The 20,146-nt window shown below is 48.9% G+C and overlaps 1 protein-coding gene across 1 annotated transcript in view; it reads left to right on the forward strand.

Annotated features, from left to right (window-relative positions):
* Positions 1–20,146, forward strand: part of LOC139547706 (rho GTPase-activating protein 35-like) — an 87,300-nt gene that overhangs the window by 53,111 nt on the left and 14,043 nt on the right. The window contains exons 2-3 of the mRNA XM_071356708.1: positions 3,693–7,508; positions 10,816–10,954. Coding sequence (XP_071212809.1) covers positions 3,792–7,508; positions 10,816–10,954 — 3,856 coding nt within the window. The 5' untranslated portion in view covers positions 3,693–3,791. The remainder of the gene's footprint in view (positions 1–3,692; positions 7,509–10,815; positions 10,955–20,146) is intronic.

Raw genomic sequence — 20,146 nt, forward strand, 5'->3', positions numbered from 1 at the left:
TATGTGTCATGTCATAGCTGACACCCCATTGTTTCTGCAGACATCTTTGAATCTTAACTCTCAGAAGATATTTAAGAGTTTTTGGAAAACGTGGACACAAAAAAACGATGGAGATTTTACCAAAATTCTGTTACCGAATTTTGCATCTGCATTTGTAAAATGTTCAGTGTCAATTGTTAAAAGTAGTCCTTGTGCATAGTTGTATGGTTTGTTGAATGGTTTCTGTATGGCATACATTTTAATGTGAGAAATCTGAGTCTCGGCGCAATTCCGTTTTTCTGTGGAACTGCCCTACTATAAAACATGCCATAGCAACACTCTCATTTTCAGATCACAACCCTGTTTATATTTAGCGTGGCCTGCCTTCTTTGCGTCATGGTGTTATGTGCCACCTGTCTACCACAGTGGAACAGGTCAGCCCAGGAATTGTCATCAGTGTACTATTATATCAGTGGTAACATAACACGGGGGACTGATAAATACTGTGAACTAATGAACTAACTTTTGTCTATCTGATGGGTTCTCGTGCCTCTGATCTGAACCAGGTCGGTGAGTAAGTAGACGGGCAGCGAGGATGAAAGCAGGGGGAGCCTTGTTGTCCTATAGCCTATCATTAGGCTCAGCTCAAAGCGGGTCACAGGCCAGTTTAATATGTAACTAGTTGAGACGATGCTCTCTGTAGTCTGTACTGGAGCCGGTCAGTGTTGAGGTAAAGGTCCAGTTAACCCCGCTGATGATGATGACGGCGTTAAACTGAAGGTCATATAACACTGGGATGGTTATGGCTCTTTATTCCACGTGGAATGCGTTTGTCTACGCTCTCAATTTCTACGCCCTGTCAGTATTGTCGAACATGCTATCAACTGAGCACGGCCCTGCAGTGGGCATGGCTCAAAGCCAATTCATGCCGGATCCGTGAAAATGTGGTCGGAGGCGCCGTATGGAGGGTGTGACGCAATTGCGGAGGCGCGCAGAGGCCAAATTGAGCTCCATACCGCATCGCTGTGTGCCTCCCACATTTTTGTGACGTTGGGGAGGGCTCCGTATAGCTCCGCATTGACATGATTGGTTAACGGTAGGTGGGGTGGGAGGTCCTGTATGAACACAAACTCACTTCCTTGACAACTTCCTTCACAACGGTCCCTGCCAAAATGTCTGAAACCCTACCCTTCAAAGAATATCTTCAATAAGACATCTGTCTTATCCCCCCCCCATATTTTTTTTACAATTAAATTCACTTGTCTTTTCCTACTAGCACTGATGTTGCTGATAGCTACTTTAGTGAGGAAAAATGTAAAAATGTACGACTGTGATGTGGTTGCCTCACCTAGTTCTTATATATCTTATATATGTAATCCGCAGTAGGGGGAAACGGAACCACTGGCCGCCCCACCACCATTGTTATTGTTTGTTGAGCTGAGGAGTGTTGTCCTACATGGTCCCTGAAAAATTGCAGTGTCTCTATTGTGCTCTTCTATCTCACGTGCAATGATGTCAGAGGGGGAAAAACTGTGTTCGTTGTTTTCCGTGACTTCTTTGTTGTCGTAATATCGGACGCGGTTGTTTCACCATTAAGGATTCCAGCTTTAAGATGAATGCACTACAACTGTAAGTCGCTCTGGATAAGAGTGTCTGCAAAATGTGTGTTGTCCTGCTCTCTTCCACTCCCCTCTGTGCTGTTTGTTCTATGTGAAGGGCTCATTGATCTCCGGGCTAATCACTGCCAGCCAGCCCAGAGCCCTGCAGCAGGATGTAGGACCATGAATTAACCATGGCTGCCCAGGTCTTATCACCAACCAGCTCTCTATCGACCTGCATCCCAGGCAAAGGCTCCACACTCAGCCTCCCTTCGTTACAGAGACTGGTTGTTCTGGATCTCTCAGCCAGCCCCATTTTGATGCATGTTCTGTTATAATCTCCACCCGGCACAGCCGGAAGAGGACTGGCCACCCCTCATAGCCTGGTTCCTCTCTAGGTTTCTTCCTAGGTTTTGGCCTTTCTAGGGAGTTTTTCCTAGCCACCGTGCTTCTACACCTGCATTGCTTGCTGTTTGGGGTTTTAGGCTGGGTTTCTGTACAGCACTTTGAGATATCAGCTGATGTAAGAAGGGCTATATAAATACATTTGATTTGATTTTTCATACATGTTTTACTCTGCAAATATTTTTTTAAATAAGAAATTCCTTTTGATATTGATCTCTTTTGCGCTGCCACTTGGTTATGCACCTAGTGTAGTAGGTGTGCGTTACAGTAAACAGAGTCTGGGTAGATAGACCTTGCTTTCCACTAACTTTTGAATCCCCCATCTTATTGTCCCCTTTCTACTATTAAACCTACAACCGTCCTACCTGTGGTCGTGGTGTGTATATATTATCTACAGTGTTTGGATTTTCTCTCTCTCTCTCTCTCTCTCTCTCTCTCTCTCTCTCTCTCTCTCTCTCTCTCTCTCTCTCTCTCTCTCTCTCTCTCTCTCTCTCTCTCTCTCTCTCTCTCTCTCTCTCTCTCTCTCTCTCTCTCTCTCTCCCCCCCTTTGTTCCGCCTTCACACTGACTCTCTATGACTAACTCAATTCAGTGGGTAGTAAGTATTCTCCAAACCCTGCCTCAAAAGCCCTGTTCATTCATCATTAACAGTGGTTTTAATGTGTTTACTAAATACATAGACGAATTAACATGGACTGGGTGTGGGTTCCTTTTTACTGTACACAGCTGTGTTTAGTGCTTTGGGGCTTTGTCTTGTGCTTTTCTTGTTCTCTACAAGCCTGACTGTCTATCAAAATGGTATGAATGTTATCTCCCTCCTTCAGTTCTACCAATAGGGGCTCTATTTATGATTTGTAGGCCTGTGTTCTGCCAATAGAATCTGTTGTGTAGTGGTGAATGTGCTTGCTCCGAGAACAGTGTTCTGGGCATGGAAAGAAACATCTACAAGTGATATCTCCAGACTGTATGACACCAAATTGAACAGCTATTACATCTAGGTAAATGTCACGAGACATGCAATTTGAGATCATAATTAGTGATGCTACATCAGCCAGTCCAATTTGTCTGCGGAGTCTTTTTTTTTTCAGGAACCAGAGGAAAATGTTGTCGTTTTTTTTATGGAGAGGAAAGCAGCCAACATTCAATGCAGCCTTTTGAAAGGCAGTTGGGCTTCCCTAGTTGCCCAATTAGTCTCTCTCTCTACGTATGTGGATTTGTGTGTTAGTGAGAACTGTATCATCGCGTCTTGTAGAACTGCTGCTGGCTTAAAGACAACACTGTTAGATGTGAGATAATTATGTATCCTCACATAAGATCCTGTTCTGCTGTTTTGAAATGTACAAAGCAGGGAAGAATGTAGCAAACAAGCCTCAGGAAACTACTTTTAGTATGGTGGGTAGTAGAATGTCAAAACGAGGTTTAATATGAAGGAATGCATCAGTTAATAGTTACTGACTGTACTGCAGTTGCCTTAAGTAAGTTGTAGCATTCCAACAGCTCTGCTTCTGACCTCAATCTCTTCAGGAAACATTCAGCGGTGAAATGGGATCACCGATTAAACATTATTAACATCACACAGCAACGATGTGGGAATTTTAAATGAGACATGGAACAGCCTTCAAATAATGAATTGAATAATGACAATGAATCTTTCCCACAGTCTTTTATATTATTTATTTAAAAAATCGACCTTTCTCTCCTTCTCTTGTAGAGTCGGACCCAAGGCCAGTAAGAATCTTTGCATGGAAAGACTGTCCTGCAGCCTCCTCCCTAGAGCTTGTGCGCATGGCAGGATGAGTGTCTGCGTTCGATGATGATGGCAAAAAAGCAAGATGTGAAGGCGCCCACCTACAACCTGGTCGTGGTGGGCCTGTCCGGCACAGAGAAAGAGAAGGGGCAGTGTGGCGTAGGCAAGTCCTGCCTGTGCAACCGCTTCGTCCGTCCCAGCGCAGACGACTTTTACCTGGACCACACCTCCGTGCTAAGCACCAGCGACTTCGGAGGACGCGTGGTGAACAATGACCACTTCCTGTTCTGGGGGGAAACGGGGCGGGTGCTGGAGGAGGGGCCGGAATGCAGGATGCATGTGGTGGAGCAGACAGAGTTCATTGATGACCAGACGTTCCAGCCACACCGTTCCACAGCCCTCCAGCCTTACATCAAGAGAGCATCTTCCAACAAGCTGGCCTCTGCAGAAAAGCTGATGTACTTCTGCACAGACCAGCTAGGGCTGGAGCAGGACTTTGAGCAGAAGCAGATGCCTGAGGGGAAGCTGATGGTGGATGGCTTCCTCCTCTGTGTGGACGTCAGCAGGGGCATGAACCGCAGCTTTGACGAACAGATGAAGTTCATCACTAATCTCTACAACCAGCTAGCCAAGAACAAGAAGCCAGTAGTTCTGGTGCTCACCAAGTGCGACGAGGGGGTGGAGCGCTACATCAAGGACTCGCACACCTTCGCCCTGGCCAAGAAGAACCTCCAGGTGGTGGAGACGTCAGCACGCTCCAACGTCAATGTAGACCTGGCCTTCCTCACTCTGGTGCAGCTGATAGACAAGGGCCGGGGCAAACCCAAGATCATCCCCTACTTTGAGGCCTTGAAGCAACAGAGCCAGCAGATCGCCTCGGCTAAAGACCACTACGAATGGCAGGTCAGCCGCATCGTGAAGAACCACAATGAGACGTGGCCCAACATAAACCAGCGCATGCAGACCTCTCCAGAGTACAAGGAGTATGTCTTCCTGGAGGGCACGGCCAAAGCCAAGAAGCTCTTCCAGCAGCACGTCCACAGGCTCAAACAGGAGCACATTGAGCGAAGGCGGAAGGTCTATCTCAGCACCCTGCCTCAGGCACTGGTTTCCCTAGTCCCTGCGCTGGACGAGATCGACCACCTGAGCTGGTCCGGGGTCCAGAAGGTTCTGGAGACCAAGCGGGACTTCTCCCATTGGTTCGTTGTGTTGGACGACACCCCCTGGGAGACCACGTCACACATAGACAACATGGAGGACGAGAGGATTCCAGAAGATCTCCTGGAGACCCCTGTGGCCGAGACGATTTATGAGAGCCACCTGGAGCACCTGAGAAACGAGCGCAAAAAGGGGGAGATGAAGTGGGAGTTCAAGGAAAAGCTCAGTGCCTCTCCCTTTATCACAGCAGGCAAGCCCTGGGAGGAGGCACGCAGCTTCATCATGAATGAAGACTTCTATCAGTGGCTCGAGGAACCAGAGTACCTAGACATCTACAACAGGCACCAGAAGGAGATCATCGACCGAGCCAAGGAGGACTTCCAGGAGCTGCTGCTGGAGTACTCAGAGCTCTTCTATGAGCTGGAGGTAGACGCCAAGCCAAGTAAGGAGAAGATGGGGGCCATCCAGGAGGTGTTGGGGGAGGAGCAAAGGTTCAAGGCCCTGCAGAAGTTACAGGCAGAGAGGGACGCTTTGGTGCTCAAGCATATCCACTTTGTCTACCACCCCACCAAGGAGACCTGCCCAAATAGCCCCCACTGTGTGGACTGTAAGATCGAACAGGTTCTAGCCTCCAAGTTCCCCACTCGATACTCCTTCTTTGATAGCCATAAACCGGGTGACGGGAACGCAGATCGGATTAACCTGGTCATTCTGGGTAAAGACGGCCTGGGTAGAGAACTGGCCAATGAGATCAGGGCTTTGTGCACTAATGACGACCGGTACGTGCTGGATGGGAAAATGTATGAGTTGTCCCTCCGGCCCATAGAAGGCAACGTTCGGCTGCCGGTCAATTCCTTCCACACACCTACCTTCACCCCCCATGGTGTCCTGTGTCTCTACAACTCTAAGGAGTCACTATCCTACATTGTGGAGAGCATTGAAAAGCTCAGAGAGTCCACGCTAGGCCGAAGGGAAAACAGTCTATTTCAGCTGCCCATGAACCTTCTCCTAGTCACCAAACGGGGAGTAGGGTCCGTCAGGGACATTGGGGGGGAGACGGCCCACACACTTATCCTCCAGGGGCAGCAGGTGGCTGGGAAGCTACAATGTGGTTACCTAGACCCCGCCTCCCCTGGGGTGGGCTATGGACGCAATGTGAACGAAAAGCAGATCAACCAGGTGTTAAAAGGTCTGTTAGAATGCCGTAGGCCCCCTGGGAGCATAGGCAGCAGCTCCCCTCCTTTACCCCCTTCCTTCAGAGACTCTCACTCCCAGCCCATCCCTGAGACAGACCTGCGGATAGTCATGTGCCTGATGTGTGGGGACGATTATGACGTGGAGCAGCTCCTTTCGCCTCTCCTGCTGCCCCAGCACTGTCGGCCGGCCTCCAGCCTGAGCAGTGGAACGTCCGTGCTCCTAGAGCTCACGGTGGGGGCTCAGAGGCACACCATCGACCTTTCCCTGCTCTCCTTCCACTCCTCATTTGCCCTACGGAAGAGCCGGCTGGTGCACGGCTACATCGCTGTGTATTCGGCCAGGCGCAAGGCGTCCATGGAGACCCTGTGTGCGTTCCTGTGCGAGGTGCAGGACATCATCCCCGTGCAGCTGCTGGCAGTGGTGGAGAGTCAGGCTGAGCTGTCGGACTCTGAAGCGGCCAGGGAGCAGGTGAGCCAGGGGGAGGAGCTGGCCCGGGAGATCGAGGCCAGGTTTAACACAGTAGTGTGTGGGCCCGGAGGGGTGGTGGGAGGCCTGCACAGGATAGACCTCTTCCAGCCCTTCCTGAAGGAGGTTGTGGAGAAACGCACCATAGTGGAGGCCACACACATGTACGATAATGTAGCAGAGGCCTGCACCACTGAGAGCATGAGCCCGGCCCGCTGCAATTCCCCCAGCCCCATCAACACCCTGCTAGACTCTGAGGAGGATGTGGAGCCCTCGCCCCCCTACCCCGATGGTACCCCCACCTCCCACCTGGGGGGTTTCAAGCTCCCTGACCTGGAGTCCAGCGACGCCTTCTCGGTCATCTCCGAGATCAGCACCTTCGAGAGTAAGCTCAACAACAAGGTGCCCCCGCAGGTACGGCCCAAGCCCCCCGTACGGAAAGTCAACCTGGGGCCCTACATGGACCAGCAAGGGACCAACCGCCGCTCCTTACCCCCTGCTGTCACCTGGGCGCCGGGCAGCGACGGTGGCTACGACCCCTCGGACTACGCCGAGCCCGTGGATGCCGTGATCAAACAGCGGCCCACGGAGGAGGAGAGCATCTACTCGGTGCCCCATGACAGCACTCAGGGCAAGATCATCACCATCCGCAACGCCAACAAGCATTCTAACGGCGGGGGCAATGGCTCGGATAGCGAGGCTGACAGCAGCTCCCTGGAGCGGAGGCGGAAGATGTCTGCTCTGGGGGTGAAGCCGCGGCTGTACCGCGACCGCTCGAAACGCCTGGGCAAGTTCAGCAGCTTCCGCACTAGCTTCTCTATCGGCAGTGATGACGAGCTGGGGCCACCCAAAGCACCAGAGGAGCTGGGCGGGGCGCACAAGGGGGACAACTCTATTAACGAGGAGGGTGAGGACCCCAAGAGGAGGAACATCCTCAGGAGCCTGCGCAGAAACACCAAGGTATGTGCCCCAGGGTGGGTGGGTGTGTGTTTGTGTGTCTGTGTGTGTGTATCGTTCATCAATATGGTCACATCAGATTGCATACTTTCAGTTTTTATTCTTCATACCGGTCACATTGTACATAGAGAAAGAGAAACTGATGTGATCCATTGCGATTTCCCCCTATGAATGACTTAATCTTTTGAATTTTGAATTTAATGAATTTATTTATTTAACTAGGAAAGTCAAATTCATATTTACAATGATGGCCTACACCGTCCAACTCTGGGCCAATTGTGCGCCGCCCTATGGGACTCCCAATCACAGCCGGTTGTGATATAGTCTGGAATCGAACCAGGGTGTCTGTAGTGACGCCTCAAGCACTGGAGATGCAGTGCCTTAGACCGCTGCGCCACTCGGGCACAATCTCTATTAAGCTATTATAGACTACTTAATGTGTTTCATCTGTTTAATAGTGTTGTCTTCACTTACCACCTTTATCAAATGTTACTTAGCAGCAGCGTTCCCATTGCATCGTTCAGTGTACATCACCTGTGTGCGTATATGAGCCGAGCTCAGAGTAATTAGCACTGTGCTCTAAGTCTGTTGCCAAAGGGAGTCTTCATTACTTCTATACCTAGGGATTTCTGTGTCATGTCTCTGCTCACTGGAGCCCATCTGGTTTGAGTCTGACAGGCTATAGAGGGTCGAGGTTTCCTTCCAGGCTCTTTAAATCAGTTCTGCCTTCTCTCACTCTGTGGTCCTACTTTCCTCCAAACTAGCCCAATCATGGCCCGGAAGCAGAGGGAAACTTCAGCTATTGATCTGCTCCAGCTCAGAGAAACGGTTTAATGTGTTCCCCTGAATGTACATGTGTTTATGTGTGTGGTGCTGTCATTATTTCACAAATGGACAACATTCTCAAACTTTAACCCATGTGGACATAGCTCATTAAAATTTGACACAAACACCATTAAAACTGAAGTTACATTTTTGCCAGTTTAGTTTGCCATTTCTTTCACTGGTCACCTGAATGAGGGCATGAACGAGAGTAAAAAGGAGATAATTATTTTACCGCCCCCTCTCCCCCTCCTCCACACTGTACTCTGTACAGCAGTTGTGTTTGATCTCAGATAAAAGCATCCCGAGCTCTAACCCACACTCACTCATCCCAAATTACAAACCTGTTACTGCTACAGCCCTAGTTGCAGTCCCATAGGCTGGCTAGTTTTTAAAACGTTCTCTTCGGTAAGTAGATCGGTGCAGAGTGAACCCAACAGGTTTATGACATGCCCTGTTCACGGGTGGGCTGTCTCTCTACTCCGGAGAGTTCCGTGTTGCATCAGTGCATGAAGTCAGACCTGCCCTAAGAGCATGATAGGGGGCAGTTTCACTGAATGAAGTGAATAGAGAGTGATTGGCAGCTGAGTGGTCCAACTGTGCGGCATGTTTTCAGTAGTGCTCTAGTGCTGCAGCAAAACATGCCCAGAGACTAGTGGGACATGTCCTGGGTTTATTTTCTCCTCCTCCCACACATTCTCCTTCCCTTCCTCATTCCCCCGACTCTGCCTCTCTTTACCTCCCTGCTGATGAAGAGGGATTGAGGGAATATAGGACTCAAACATAGGGCGTCAGCCTCACTTTGCCCTCCCTCCCCTCTCTTGCACACACTGCACCCTCCCTCTCCTCAGACACTCTGCAGTGAAACATTTGACCCAGCGCCGTCAGTCGAATCTGCCTGCCATAGTTCCCGTTCACACAGAAAGGCTGACATAAGTGCCACCTAAGTGGGAGCGAAGGTAGTGTATATGATTAGACTGGCTGGGAGAGAGACACAAACCGCCCTGTCGCTGTGTGTCTGCCTGCCTGGCTGTGGGTGGGTGATAATTACCTTTAGTGTCAGAAGGGAGGACAGGTGATTTATGTTTTCACACACAGTGATGATGTCCCTTTACGCCATAGACTATACGAGTGTTTTATATATCCTGAATGATGCTCCGTAACATCACAAATCTAGAGAGAAGTAGTTGGCGGAACCAGTATAGGGGGAACTTAATTTAACCACCCAAAACAAATAAAACAAAACTGCTTAATGGGTCTAAGCTAGCTACTCCCCTTACTGCAGAGCACAGCCGTAGGGCTGATCTGGGGCCTGTGCCCCAGCTCCACTTACATTAGAGTCTTTATTACTTAATGGGAGCCAAAACAAGGTCATCAGGTTCCCGGATCAGCTGTCTCTCTATTGATGAGGATCACTATAGAACCAGCTGTAGCCTAGTGTGCCCTTAGGGCACCGCACATTTGGTTCATTATAATCAACAAAGAGTGTCCCTGTAAGTCTGACCTGAGGTCAGGGTAGAACCAGCCAGTCCTGTCTCTGCCTGGCTGCTGTTAGGCCTCAACAGTGAGTACACAGTGGAAACTAACTAACCCATTTCTCCCTGTTCATATACATTCACCTCAGACTGTGGCTGGCTGACTTGTCAGAGGTCTCTATCTTGTTCTTTCTCTTCTCTCTCTATCTCTCCACCGAGGGAGGGGGGGGGTGTATTGCAATGCGCAATTAGATAGGGAGGTGGCACTGTTCTCAAATCAGTTAAACAAAAGGAGAGACAGATTGCAAGGACAGGGTTTTGGGGTTGTGACTGTAGCCAGGGGAATGTATGGTGGTGGGCAGGGCGGTGGTGGCGGGTAATGGAGTGGGGTAACTGGAGCAGATCGGCCGGACAAGGGCGGCTAGGCTCACTCCGAGTATCATGCTGCGCCGCTCTGCTCTCTGCCTGACAGTCCTACGGCTCTCCAGCCCCAGTACCTAGCCAACCATGGAGCTCTGACTCAGCTCTCAGCTCAGTTTGTCTGAAAGGCTTGAACGGCACAGAAGTAGCTGCAGTAGCTTACGAGATAGAATTGAATTCTGATAACAGCAGTAAGTTAGGGACCTCTTAGAAACTACAAATGTCGGGTCGGGGTAATGCCCGAGGGTTGCAGTGTCGTGGAAAGGGAGTGTGACAAGGGAGAGGAAAGCGAGTGCGGAGGATAAAGGAAAGATAGAGAGGTGAAAAGTGGAACGGAGATGTGTATCACACACACAGCTCGAGACAGGAATGTATGATTCTTATCAGCTCAGGCCTTGAGAAGAGTCTGCTGCAAGGATGTGGGTTGTGTTGTGTTGGCTGATGTTAAGAATGAAAGTATGGCGATGCGTGTGTTAAAATTGTGCCCACATCTACGGTCTAAAAATCAATCCATGTCTCGGAGGGATAATGAACAGAAAGGAAAACGCCGCTCTCCTCGTTCTCACCGATCTCTCCCTCCGTCCCTCTCTCAGAAACCGCGGCCCAAGCCCAGGCATTCCTTATCCAAAGTAGAAAGCAACTACTTTGGCGTGCCATTGGCCAGCGTGGTGACACCTGACCGACCCATCCCGCTCTTCATCGACAAGTGCATCCGATATATCGAGGCAACAGGTAAGCTTACACGTATTACACAGAGGCTGCAATTGTTGTTTTGAGTGGATGCTATTGATTACTGAGACTGTGGAGAAGATCTATACAGTGGCGTATAGAGTGGGTGGCACATCACTATTCAGGGAGCAAAGGTCACAAGCAGTTTCTGACCTCGGTATCAGCAAGGTCTCTCTCTCTCTCTCTCGCGCTCTCTCTCGCTCTCTCTCGCGCGCTCTCTCTCTCTCGCTCTCTCTCTCCCTCTTTCTCTCGCTCTCTCCCCTTTTCACAGTCTTCACTTTCAGCCCACATACCTCTACCTTTCCATTATATTCCTCTCCCTCCTAAGAATCCCCAGTCAGTGATTTATCAGTAGTTTCTGGTGGGACTGTGGTTCTCCCCGGAGGAAGCGTCTGTCGTTTTCTCTAAGTCAGAGCTGTTCCTGTGATAAGAGCTGGATGTCTCGCTCTCTTTCCCCCCTCTGCTTCTCTCTGTTGGAGTTGTTCTGCTGTTCGTGTTTGCCTGTGGCGCTGTAGGTGGCCTTAGTGACAGCAGCGGCCCTGGTCAAACGTAGTGCACTATATAGGGAATAGGTTACCATTTGGGAAGCAGCCTCTGTGTTGTGTTGGACACCTACCAATAACAGTGCTCGTGGTGCTGTGTGGTCTGCATTAGTTTAGAGAGTTTTATGCAGTGCTTCTGGGTTAGTGTGTGTTTGCGTGGGTGCGCATGCGCGTGCACATTGACGCGTGAGAGCGTTTGAAAGGGTGTGTTCGTGTGTGTGTGTGGAGCAGGTTGACGGTCTCTCTGTTGACTGTCTCTCTGTGTGTGTGTGTGTGTGTGTGTGTGTGTGTGTGTGTGTGTGTGTGTGTGTGTGTGTGTGTGTGTGTGTGTGTGTGTATCTCCCTCCCTCTGTGTGTGTGTGTCTCTCTCTCTCTGTGTCTCTCTCTCTGTCTCCCTGTGGAACGGGGTGCACAGATGGGCCTGGGCTCAGTTAACCCTGTTGCCACGCTCTGCCCTAATGGTCCTCATGCTACCTCTGCCCTGGGCCCACAAAGGGCACGATGCTCAGCCTGACACCAGCTGTTACTCAAGCACCCTAGGAGACTAATGTATGTGTGTGTGTATATGTGTGTGTGTGTGTGTGTGTGTGTGTGTGTGTGTGTGTGTGTGTGTGTGTGTGTGTGTGTGTGTGTGTGTGTGTGTGCGTGCGTGCGTGCGTGCGTGCGTGCGTGCGTCTCGGGAAGGTGGTTGAAGTGACAGGTCTGAATACACAGGGGCATTATTATATGAAACACCTTTGATACTCAAGCAGAAAAAATGATTCCATGAAGCACATGAGCGCATTCGGTGTAGAATGCACAGTGGATATCACAGTATTCTGTGTGTTGTTGTGTTTGTGTGTGGATGCCAAAGCAATGACATGCCTTATTGACAGTTTTGGCAGTGCATTCCTGGACAAGCTCTTGTCTGATTAAACCATTCCCACACACGGATTCAAGTCAGACGCATCTGTGCTGCTGTATGTGGGTAAAGGGAGCAGAGATACGCATTTGAGTCAAGGCACCAGTGAGGCTCTCGCTGCCACCCTCGCCCACCTGAGTGCATTTAGCTACCACAAGGGGCATCGTGTAGTGGGACACACACCACCTCCTTGGTTTCTCTCCTGCATGCCTCCCTCTCTTTTCCCCTAATCCACCGTTTCCTCTCCTCTCTTCCCCTGCAGATTCCATCGTGTCCTCCTTTGGCCTTCTCTCCATCTAGTCTCTTTCTTTCACCACTCCTCTCTCCTTGCCCCCTCTGCCTTTCTCTGCCTCTGCCTTTTACTGTCTCTGTCTCTCTCTACCTCTGTCTCGCCCTGCCTCTGTCTCGCCCTGCCTCTGTCTCTCTGTGTCTCTGCCTTTCTCTCCCTCTGCCTTTTACTGCCTCTGTCTCGCCCTGCCTCTGTCTCGCCCTGCCTCTGTCTCGCCCTGCCTCTGTCTATCTGTGTCTCTGCCTTTCTCTGCCTTTTACTGTCTCTGTCTCTCTCTACCTCTGTCTCGCGCTGCCTCTGTCTCGCCCTGCCTCTGTCTCGCCCTGCCTCTGTCTCTCTGTGTCTCTGCCTTTCTCTGCCTCTGTCTCGCGCTGCCTCTGTCTCGCCCTGCCTCTGTCTCTCTGTCTCTGCCTTTCTCTGCCTCTGTCTCACGCTGCCTCTGTCTCACGCTGCTGCCGCTGCCTCTGTCTCGCCCTGCCTCTGTCTCTCTGTGTCTCTGCCTTTCTCTGCCTCTGCCTTTTACTGTCTCTGTCTCTCTCTACCTCTGTCTCGCGCTGCCTCTGTCTCGCCCTGCCTCTGTCTCGCCCTGCCTCTGTCTCTCTGTGTCTCTGCCTTTCTCTGCCTCTGTCTCACGCTGCCTCTGTCTCACGCTGCCTCTGTCTCGCCCTGCCTCTGTCTCGCCCTGCCTCTGTCTCTCTGTGTCTCTGCCTTTCTCTCCCTCTGCCTTTTACTGCCTCTGTCTCGCCCTGCCTCTGTCTCGCCCTGCCTCTGTCTCGCCCTGCCTCTGTCTATCTGTGTCTCTGCCTTTCTCTGCCTTTTACTGTCTCTGTCTCTCTCTACCTCTGTCTCGCGCTGCCTCTGTCTCGCCCTGCCTCTGTCTCTCTGTGTCTCTGCCTTTCTCTGCCTCTGTCTCGCGCTGCCTCTGTCTCGCCCTGCCTCTGTCTCTCTGTCTCTGCCTTTCTCTGCCTCTGTCTCACGCTGCCTCTGTCTCACGCTGCCTCTGTCTCGCCCTGCCTCTGTCTCTCTGTGTCTCTGCCTTTCTCTGCCTCTGCATTTTACTGTCTCTGTCTCTCTCTACCTCTGTCTCGCGCTGCCTCTGTCTCGCGCTGCCTCTGTCTCGCCCTGCCTCTGTCTCTCTGTGTCTCTGCCTTTCTCTGCCTCTGTCTCACGCTGCCTCTGTCTCACGCTGCCTCTGTCTCGCCCTGCCTCTGTCTCGCCCTGCCTATGTCTCTCTGTGTCTATGCCTTTCTCTGCCTCTGTCTCACGCTGCCTCTGTCTCGCGCTGCCTATGTCTCTCTGTGTCTCTGCCTTTCTCTGCCTCTGTCTCACGCTGCCTCTGTCTCGCCCTGCCTCTCTCTGTCTCTGTCTGTCTCTCTCTCACTCTCTCTCTCTCTCTGTCTGTGTTCAGAGGCAGTGGGGTAGTGGTAATCCTCTGTCCGATAGCTCCCACCTTCAGATCGATATCACAGAGCAGGAAATTAGATCAACCTTTGGGTTCAGCTCTTTTCTCTGTGTGCACCGGGAGGGAGAAGGAACCCACTGCAGCAACACAACACACAGCCCTTTTCACCACATCCCCTGATTACACGCTCACTGCGGAGTCTGTGCACAAACACAAATAAATAAGGGCATGCACAAAAATATGCACACGCGCTCAGATGGCGACACACCCAAATGCTTTACATGAGTAGCATCAGAAACGCTTCACAATGTTAAACACACTGACAAGCACACTCCGACTCTAACTTAAATGTGCCGTCCAGTTTTATAAGTCACGGAGGCTATTTAAGGGTGTTGTTGCCAACGTGACATACATTTGTTTTGTTCATTACGGCATCCTGACATTCAGTGGTGTTAGTGTCCAGAGCTTACATACCAATATGCTCACTAAAATGATCTACAGTGTGTCTTTACTTATTACGGTAGTGTACTGTAATATTATTGCTGTAAAATAAACTTCAGGGGTCAAATGTGCGTTTGTGTGTGCATGTGTCATGTGTCTCTGTGTGTGTGTTCGTGTGCCTGTGTCTTTCTTGTGCCCCCCCCCTTTTGTTGAGTATGACAGAGGAGAGGCAGAGGACTCTCCTATGACTGTAACTCTAAAGGTGTCCAGGGCGTTAGGGGGATAAGTGACGTTATGGAGCAGACCGACATCCTTCCCCTCTCCCTCACCCTATACCTAAAATACATACCCACCCTACTGTTGTCTGAGCAGCCCACTGCACTCCTATACACAGCCTCGCTTATCCTTCCTCCATCCCCCTCTCAATGTCTGTGTAAGGGCGCTCTCTCCACCCCCACGCGTCCTCCATCAGTCTCTCCCTCTGTCCTCACTCTCGTTACCTGCATCCCTGCTACTGTTATTCTCTTTCTATCCGTCTTCCCCTTTTTGAACTTCTTCCCTTTTGCGCTCCCACTCCTTTTCCTCTGATCTTACTTTCTCTCTCTCTCTCACCGTCTCTTTCTCTCTCTCTCTCCATCCCTTGCTCAGTCTCCGTACGGAGTAGTGCTTCTGTTGCCACTCAGTGAGTTCTGTGTTCTCCTTGTGGGTATTGAGATGATGAATGTGTGTTAGCATGCGTGGGCACGTCTCCTCATTCTAGCGAGCTCCACAGTGACGTAAAGGGCAGCAGCCAGTGATGGCGTGTCTCCGCGGTGGCCTGTGAAAACGGCTGCTTGTTGTCGGCGGCAACGGGGCCCTGAGACATACCCCACATCTGGGCTGAGGATCAGTCTGACCCTTGTCCGAGACGCTGTACCATTGCGCCTCCGGAAGTCAAGGCCGGAGCCAACTGCCCCTCTCTCTCTCTCTCTCTCTCTCTCTCTCTCTCTCTCGTCCGTCCGTCCGTCCGTCTGTCTGTGGAGTGAGTGTTTTTGCTTTTCACAGCAGTTGTCATGAATTGTAACGATGAATGCGTGTTGGGAAGCGAGAGAGAGCTGTTCACACAAGTTTAATGCTTATCATGGATGTATGTGTTTGGGATGTTACTTAATGGTGTCGATGTTATACTGTAGATGGAAGAGAAATGGGTGAGATGAGGGGAAGAAAATGTAATGCGAATATAATATTGTCATGATTATGTGATAAGATGGGATAGTCCTGTAGACGCAAGAGATGATCGCTCAGACAGGATGTAGGTTACCTGTACACAGGAAGTGCTCGTGTTTGGTTTGACCCCGGTCGCTGCAGATGAAAGGAAACCGGTCCAGAGCTGCTCTCAGAACAAAAAAGGTGATGGAAGTTAACCTCTACATCACGCTCTCTGACCTCTGCATTTTGACTGCCATCCTCCCCCATGTCTATATCTCTCTCTCCCTCCCTCCCCTGTCCTTGTTGCCTCACTCTGGCTCTGTATGGTACGAGCGTGAAGGTAGCATGCCAGAGTAAGGCTGTGGCGCTCATTACATTTTGTCAGCCGGTGATTGTCATGCCTACACCATAACAATAAATCCATGATTTATTTTAGGCAGGTCTAACAAAAAAAAAAGTACAGAATATTCTGAGTTGTCTTTGTTATGCCCTGATCTGGTTATGCCATATGGCTGTGGGCTATACTAGTTGATTTAGCAGACAAGATGTGCCTATAATTTCCGGGGCATTATTTTATAGTCAGAAGAATACATTTGAACATAGCTGAATAAAATGTCAATTCTATTTTTCAGAAACGATTTCCATGGGAGTGCGCACATGCGGCTATCCTGTGTTTAGTGGTTAACAAAGAAATGGGTCCTTCTCTAAGCTTCATTTCGATATTTATGCAACTTTAGTTGTGATACAAACATTAGGCTATATGTTTTGATTTGTAATACATTATAAAGTTGCATGAAAGACATGGGCTCTGCTCTGTTTCTTGCACAGGCTGCACACACTTCATCAGTCTCTCATTCACAATTTGACAAGCACGTCATAATATTCTCACCCATCAGACTATTCTCAGTTTAATCTTTACATATAACCTACCAATATATCAAATGAAATGTATTTGTAAAGCCCTTTTAAATCACAAAATGCTTATACAGAAACCCAGCCTTAAACCACGAAGAGCAAGCAATGCAGATGTAGAAACACGGTGGCTAGGAAAAACTCCCTAGAAAGGCAGAGACCTAGGAAGAAACCTAGAGAGGACCAGACTCTGAGGGGTGGCCAGTCCTTTTCTGGCTGTGCCGGGTGGAGATTATAAGAGTACATGGCCATTAAGGCCAGATTGTTCTTCAAGATTTGTTCAAACGTTCATAGATGACCAGCAGGGTCAAATAATAATCACAGTGGTTGTAGGTCAGGTCAGTACCTCAGGAGTAAATGTCAGTTGGCTTTTCATAGCCAAACATTCAAAGGTCGACACAGCAGGGGAGGAAGAGGAGGAGAGAGTCGAAAACAGTAGGTCCGGGAAAAGGTAGAACGTTTGGTGAACAGGTCAGGGATCCATAGCCACAGGCAGAACATTTGAAACTGGAGCAGCAGCACATCCAGGTGGACGGGACTGGAGACTGGCACGGCCAGGAGTCGTCAGGCTAGGTAGTCCTGAGGCATGGTCCTAGGGCTCAGGTCCTCCGGGAGGAGATGAGGGAATTAGAAGGAGCATACTTAAGTTCACACCCGTTACTAGATAAGACAAGATAATTACACCAGAGAGGACAGACTGACCCTAGCCCCCCTGCACAGACTATTGCAGCATAGATACTGAGACGGGGGGTTCGGGAGGCACTGTGGCTCCGTCCGACGCTACGCCCGGACAGAGGGAAGTGTATACCAAACATTAGGAACACTTGCCCCCCAGAACTGCCGCAATTTGCCAGGGCATTGACTCTGCAAGGTGTCGAAAGAATTCCACTCGGATGCTGGCAAATGTTGACTCCATTGCTTCCCACAGTCGTATCAAGTTTGCTGGATGTCCTTTGGGTGTTGGACCATTCTTGATACCCACTAGAAACTGTCGAGCGTGAAAAATCCAGCAGCGTTGCAGTTCTTGACACAAACTGGCTGTTGGCGGTCACAAGTCATGAAGGCAGTCAAATTCACGGTAATTAGGCTTCTCCAAGTTCTGATGCTGCTGCTGGTCATTAGTAGCATACCAAACTTGCTAACTGCCTGGTACTCATCCCTCGAATGTCCCTCTAATCACTCTGACGTCAATGCAAATGTATTTGAAAATCTAATCAAACACTTCACGAGAGGCCATGTTGCGCAACATTTATGTAGGCTATGCACTTGCGAGCGAAAACAGAGTGATAGCGACTAATAAAAAGAGGATCCCATCAGATTTCTATAGGCTAGGCCTACTATATTTATTTCTCAACTTTCCTAATATTAAGCACATTGCTTATATTTACAACAGGAGTATAGCCTACCTGGCTGGCATGAAAACAAACCACGGGGAAAAGCGTCCTCCATTCGCTATTTCAGTGCATGTATGACATGTTTCTATACAGGTGCATGATAATGGTCCATTCTAAATCAAAACAAATGTCACACATATATTATTTAGTATATGTAAAGAGAAGATAAAATCAAGAATAGTCTGTTGGGTGACAATATTAGCCTGTCACTTGTGAATGATATATTGTCACTTGTGAATGATGCCCAGCATAAGAATCTATGGCTTTTTTTGCGACTTGTTCAAATCATAGTCACACACCTCATGTAGCCTAGCCCATAGGCCAATGTTTTAATAATGTTTGTATCACAATTAAAGTGGCCAAATAACTTCTTAAAACTTCTTAGGGATCAAATCCCGTTAACGGGATCGATTTGACAACATCCGGTGAAATGGCAGAGCGCCAAATTCAAATTAAATTATTGGAAATATTTAACTTTCATACAATCACAAGTGCAATACACCAAATTAAAGCTTTACTTCTTGTTAATTCAGCCACCATGTCAGATTTCAAAAAGGCTTTACGGCGAAAGCAAACCATGCTATTATCTGAGGACAGCACCCCATCAAACAAACAAAGACAATCATATTTCATCCCGCCAGGCGCGACACAAAACTCAGAAATAACGATATAATTCATGCCTTACCTTTGAAGAGCTTCTTCTGTTGGCACTCCAATATGTCCCATAAACATCACAAATGGTCCTTTTATTCGATTAATTCCGTCGTTATAGCTCCAAAATGTCAATTTATTTGGCGCGTTTGATCCAGAAAAACACCGGTTCCAACTCGCGCAACATGACTACAAAATATCTAATAAGTTACCTGTAATCTTTGTCCAAACATTTGAAACAACTTTCCTAATACAACTTTAGGTATTTTTAACGTAAATAATCGATCAAATTTAAGACGGGATAAACTGCGTTCAATAGCGGATAAAAACAAAGTGGAGCGAGCTTTCAGGTCGTGCGCCCCAACCACAACAGTACACTAGACTCTACCCTCGTTCTGAACAGCCCTACTTCTTCATTTCACAAAGGAAAAACATCAACCAATTTCTAAAGACTGTTGACATCTAGTGGGAGCAATAGGAACTGCAAGCAAGTGCCTTAGAAATCTAGATCCTATTGAAAAGAGAGTGACCTCAAAAAAAAAAAATCCTGGATGGTTTGTCCTCTGGGTTTTCGCCTGCCAAATAAGTTCTGTTATACTCACAGACATTATTCAAACAGTTTTAGAAACATCAGAGTGTTTTCTATCCAAATCTACTAATAATATGCATATCCTAGCTTCTGGGCCTGAGTAGCAGGCAGTTTACTTTGGGCATGCTTTTCATCCGGACGTGAAAATACCGCCCCCTAGCCTAGAGAGGTTTTAAAATGAAGCACATTAATCCGCTTTACAAAGGGCGTAGAGCCTAATTGGCATATATAAGCAGCGCATGAGTATCAAGTTTTTGAAATTTTCACCATGAAAATGCATGCATAATTTGCGGTCACTTTTGATAATGGTGTTTTCCGCTAATGGAACATTTGCGCTTATAGCCTACTACCATGTGCGCATTGCTGTGCTTATAATGTGAATAAATAGCCTAATAGTTTATCAACATTTTAAACTAAACGTTCTGATCTGTTGCCTCAGCCACATTGCCTAAAAAAGTTTTGTTGATGCTAATGGTTGTATTAATTTGAGATCTATCACGTCCCAGACTGTTTGGAATATTTATTTCTCGCACAGAATAGAATATGGACTTTTGTACTATGGGGGATAGTAGATTGACATAGGCTAGTAGTACTTTTGCTTTTCGTTAGGCCTTCTCATCTTGTTGGCTGACGAAAAGTAAATGTGGACAGTTCATCCAATATCTTCAATACGCACCTCGGAATTGGATAAGGACGCGCGCAGTTGCGTCCCGCGATGTGTCTGTCTTAACTTGTAGCCTGTGAGAAAGGCTTGATCACGTGACGGAGAGCCGTGGGAGTGAGACGCTTCGGATTGCGCAGCACACTCAGGGAGAAGGGCTCAACGCAGCACTCCGGGCCGCAAAAGACATGGATTTTTTTTATGGTGACATTACAGCCACAAAGG

Source organism: Salvelinus alpinus, chromosome 21 (genome assembly GCF_045679555.1).
Source record: "Salvelinus alpinus chromosome 21, SLU_Salpinus.1, whole genome shotgun sequence".
NCBI classification, from domain to species: Eukaryota; Metazoa; Chordata; class Actinopteri; order Salmoniformes; family Salmonidae; genus Salvelinus; species Salvelinus alpinus.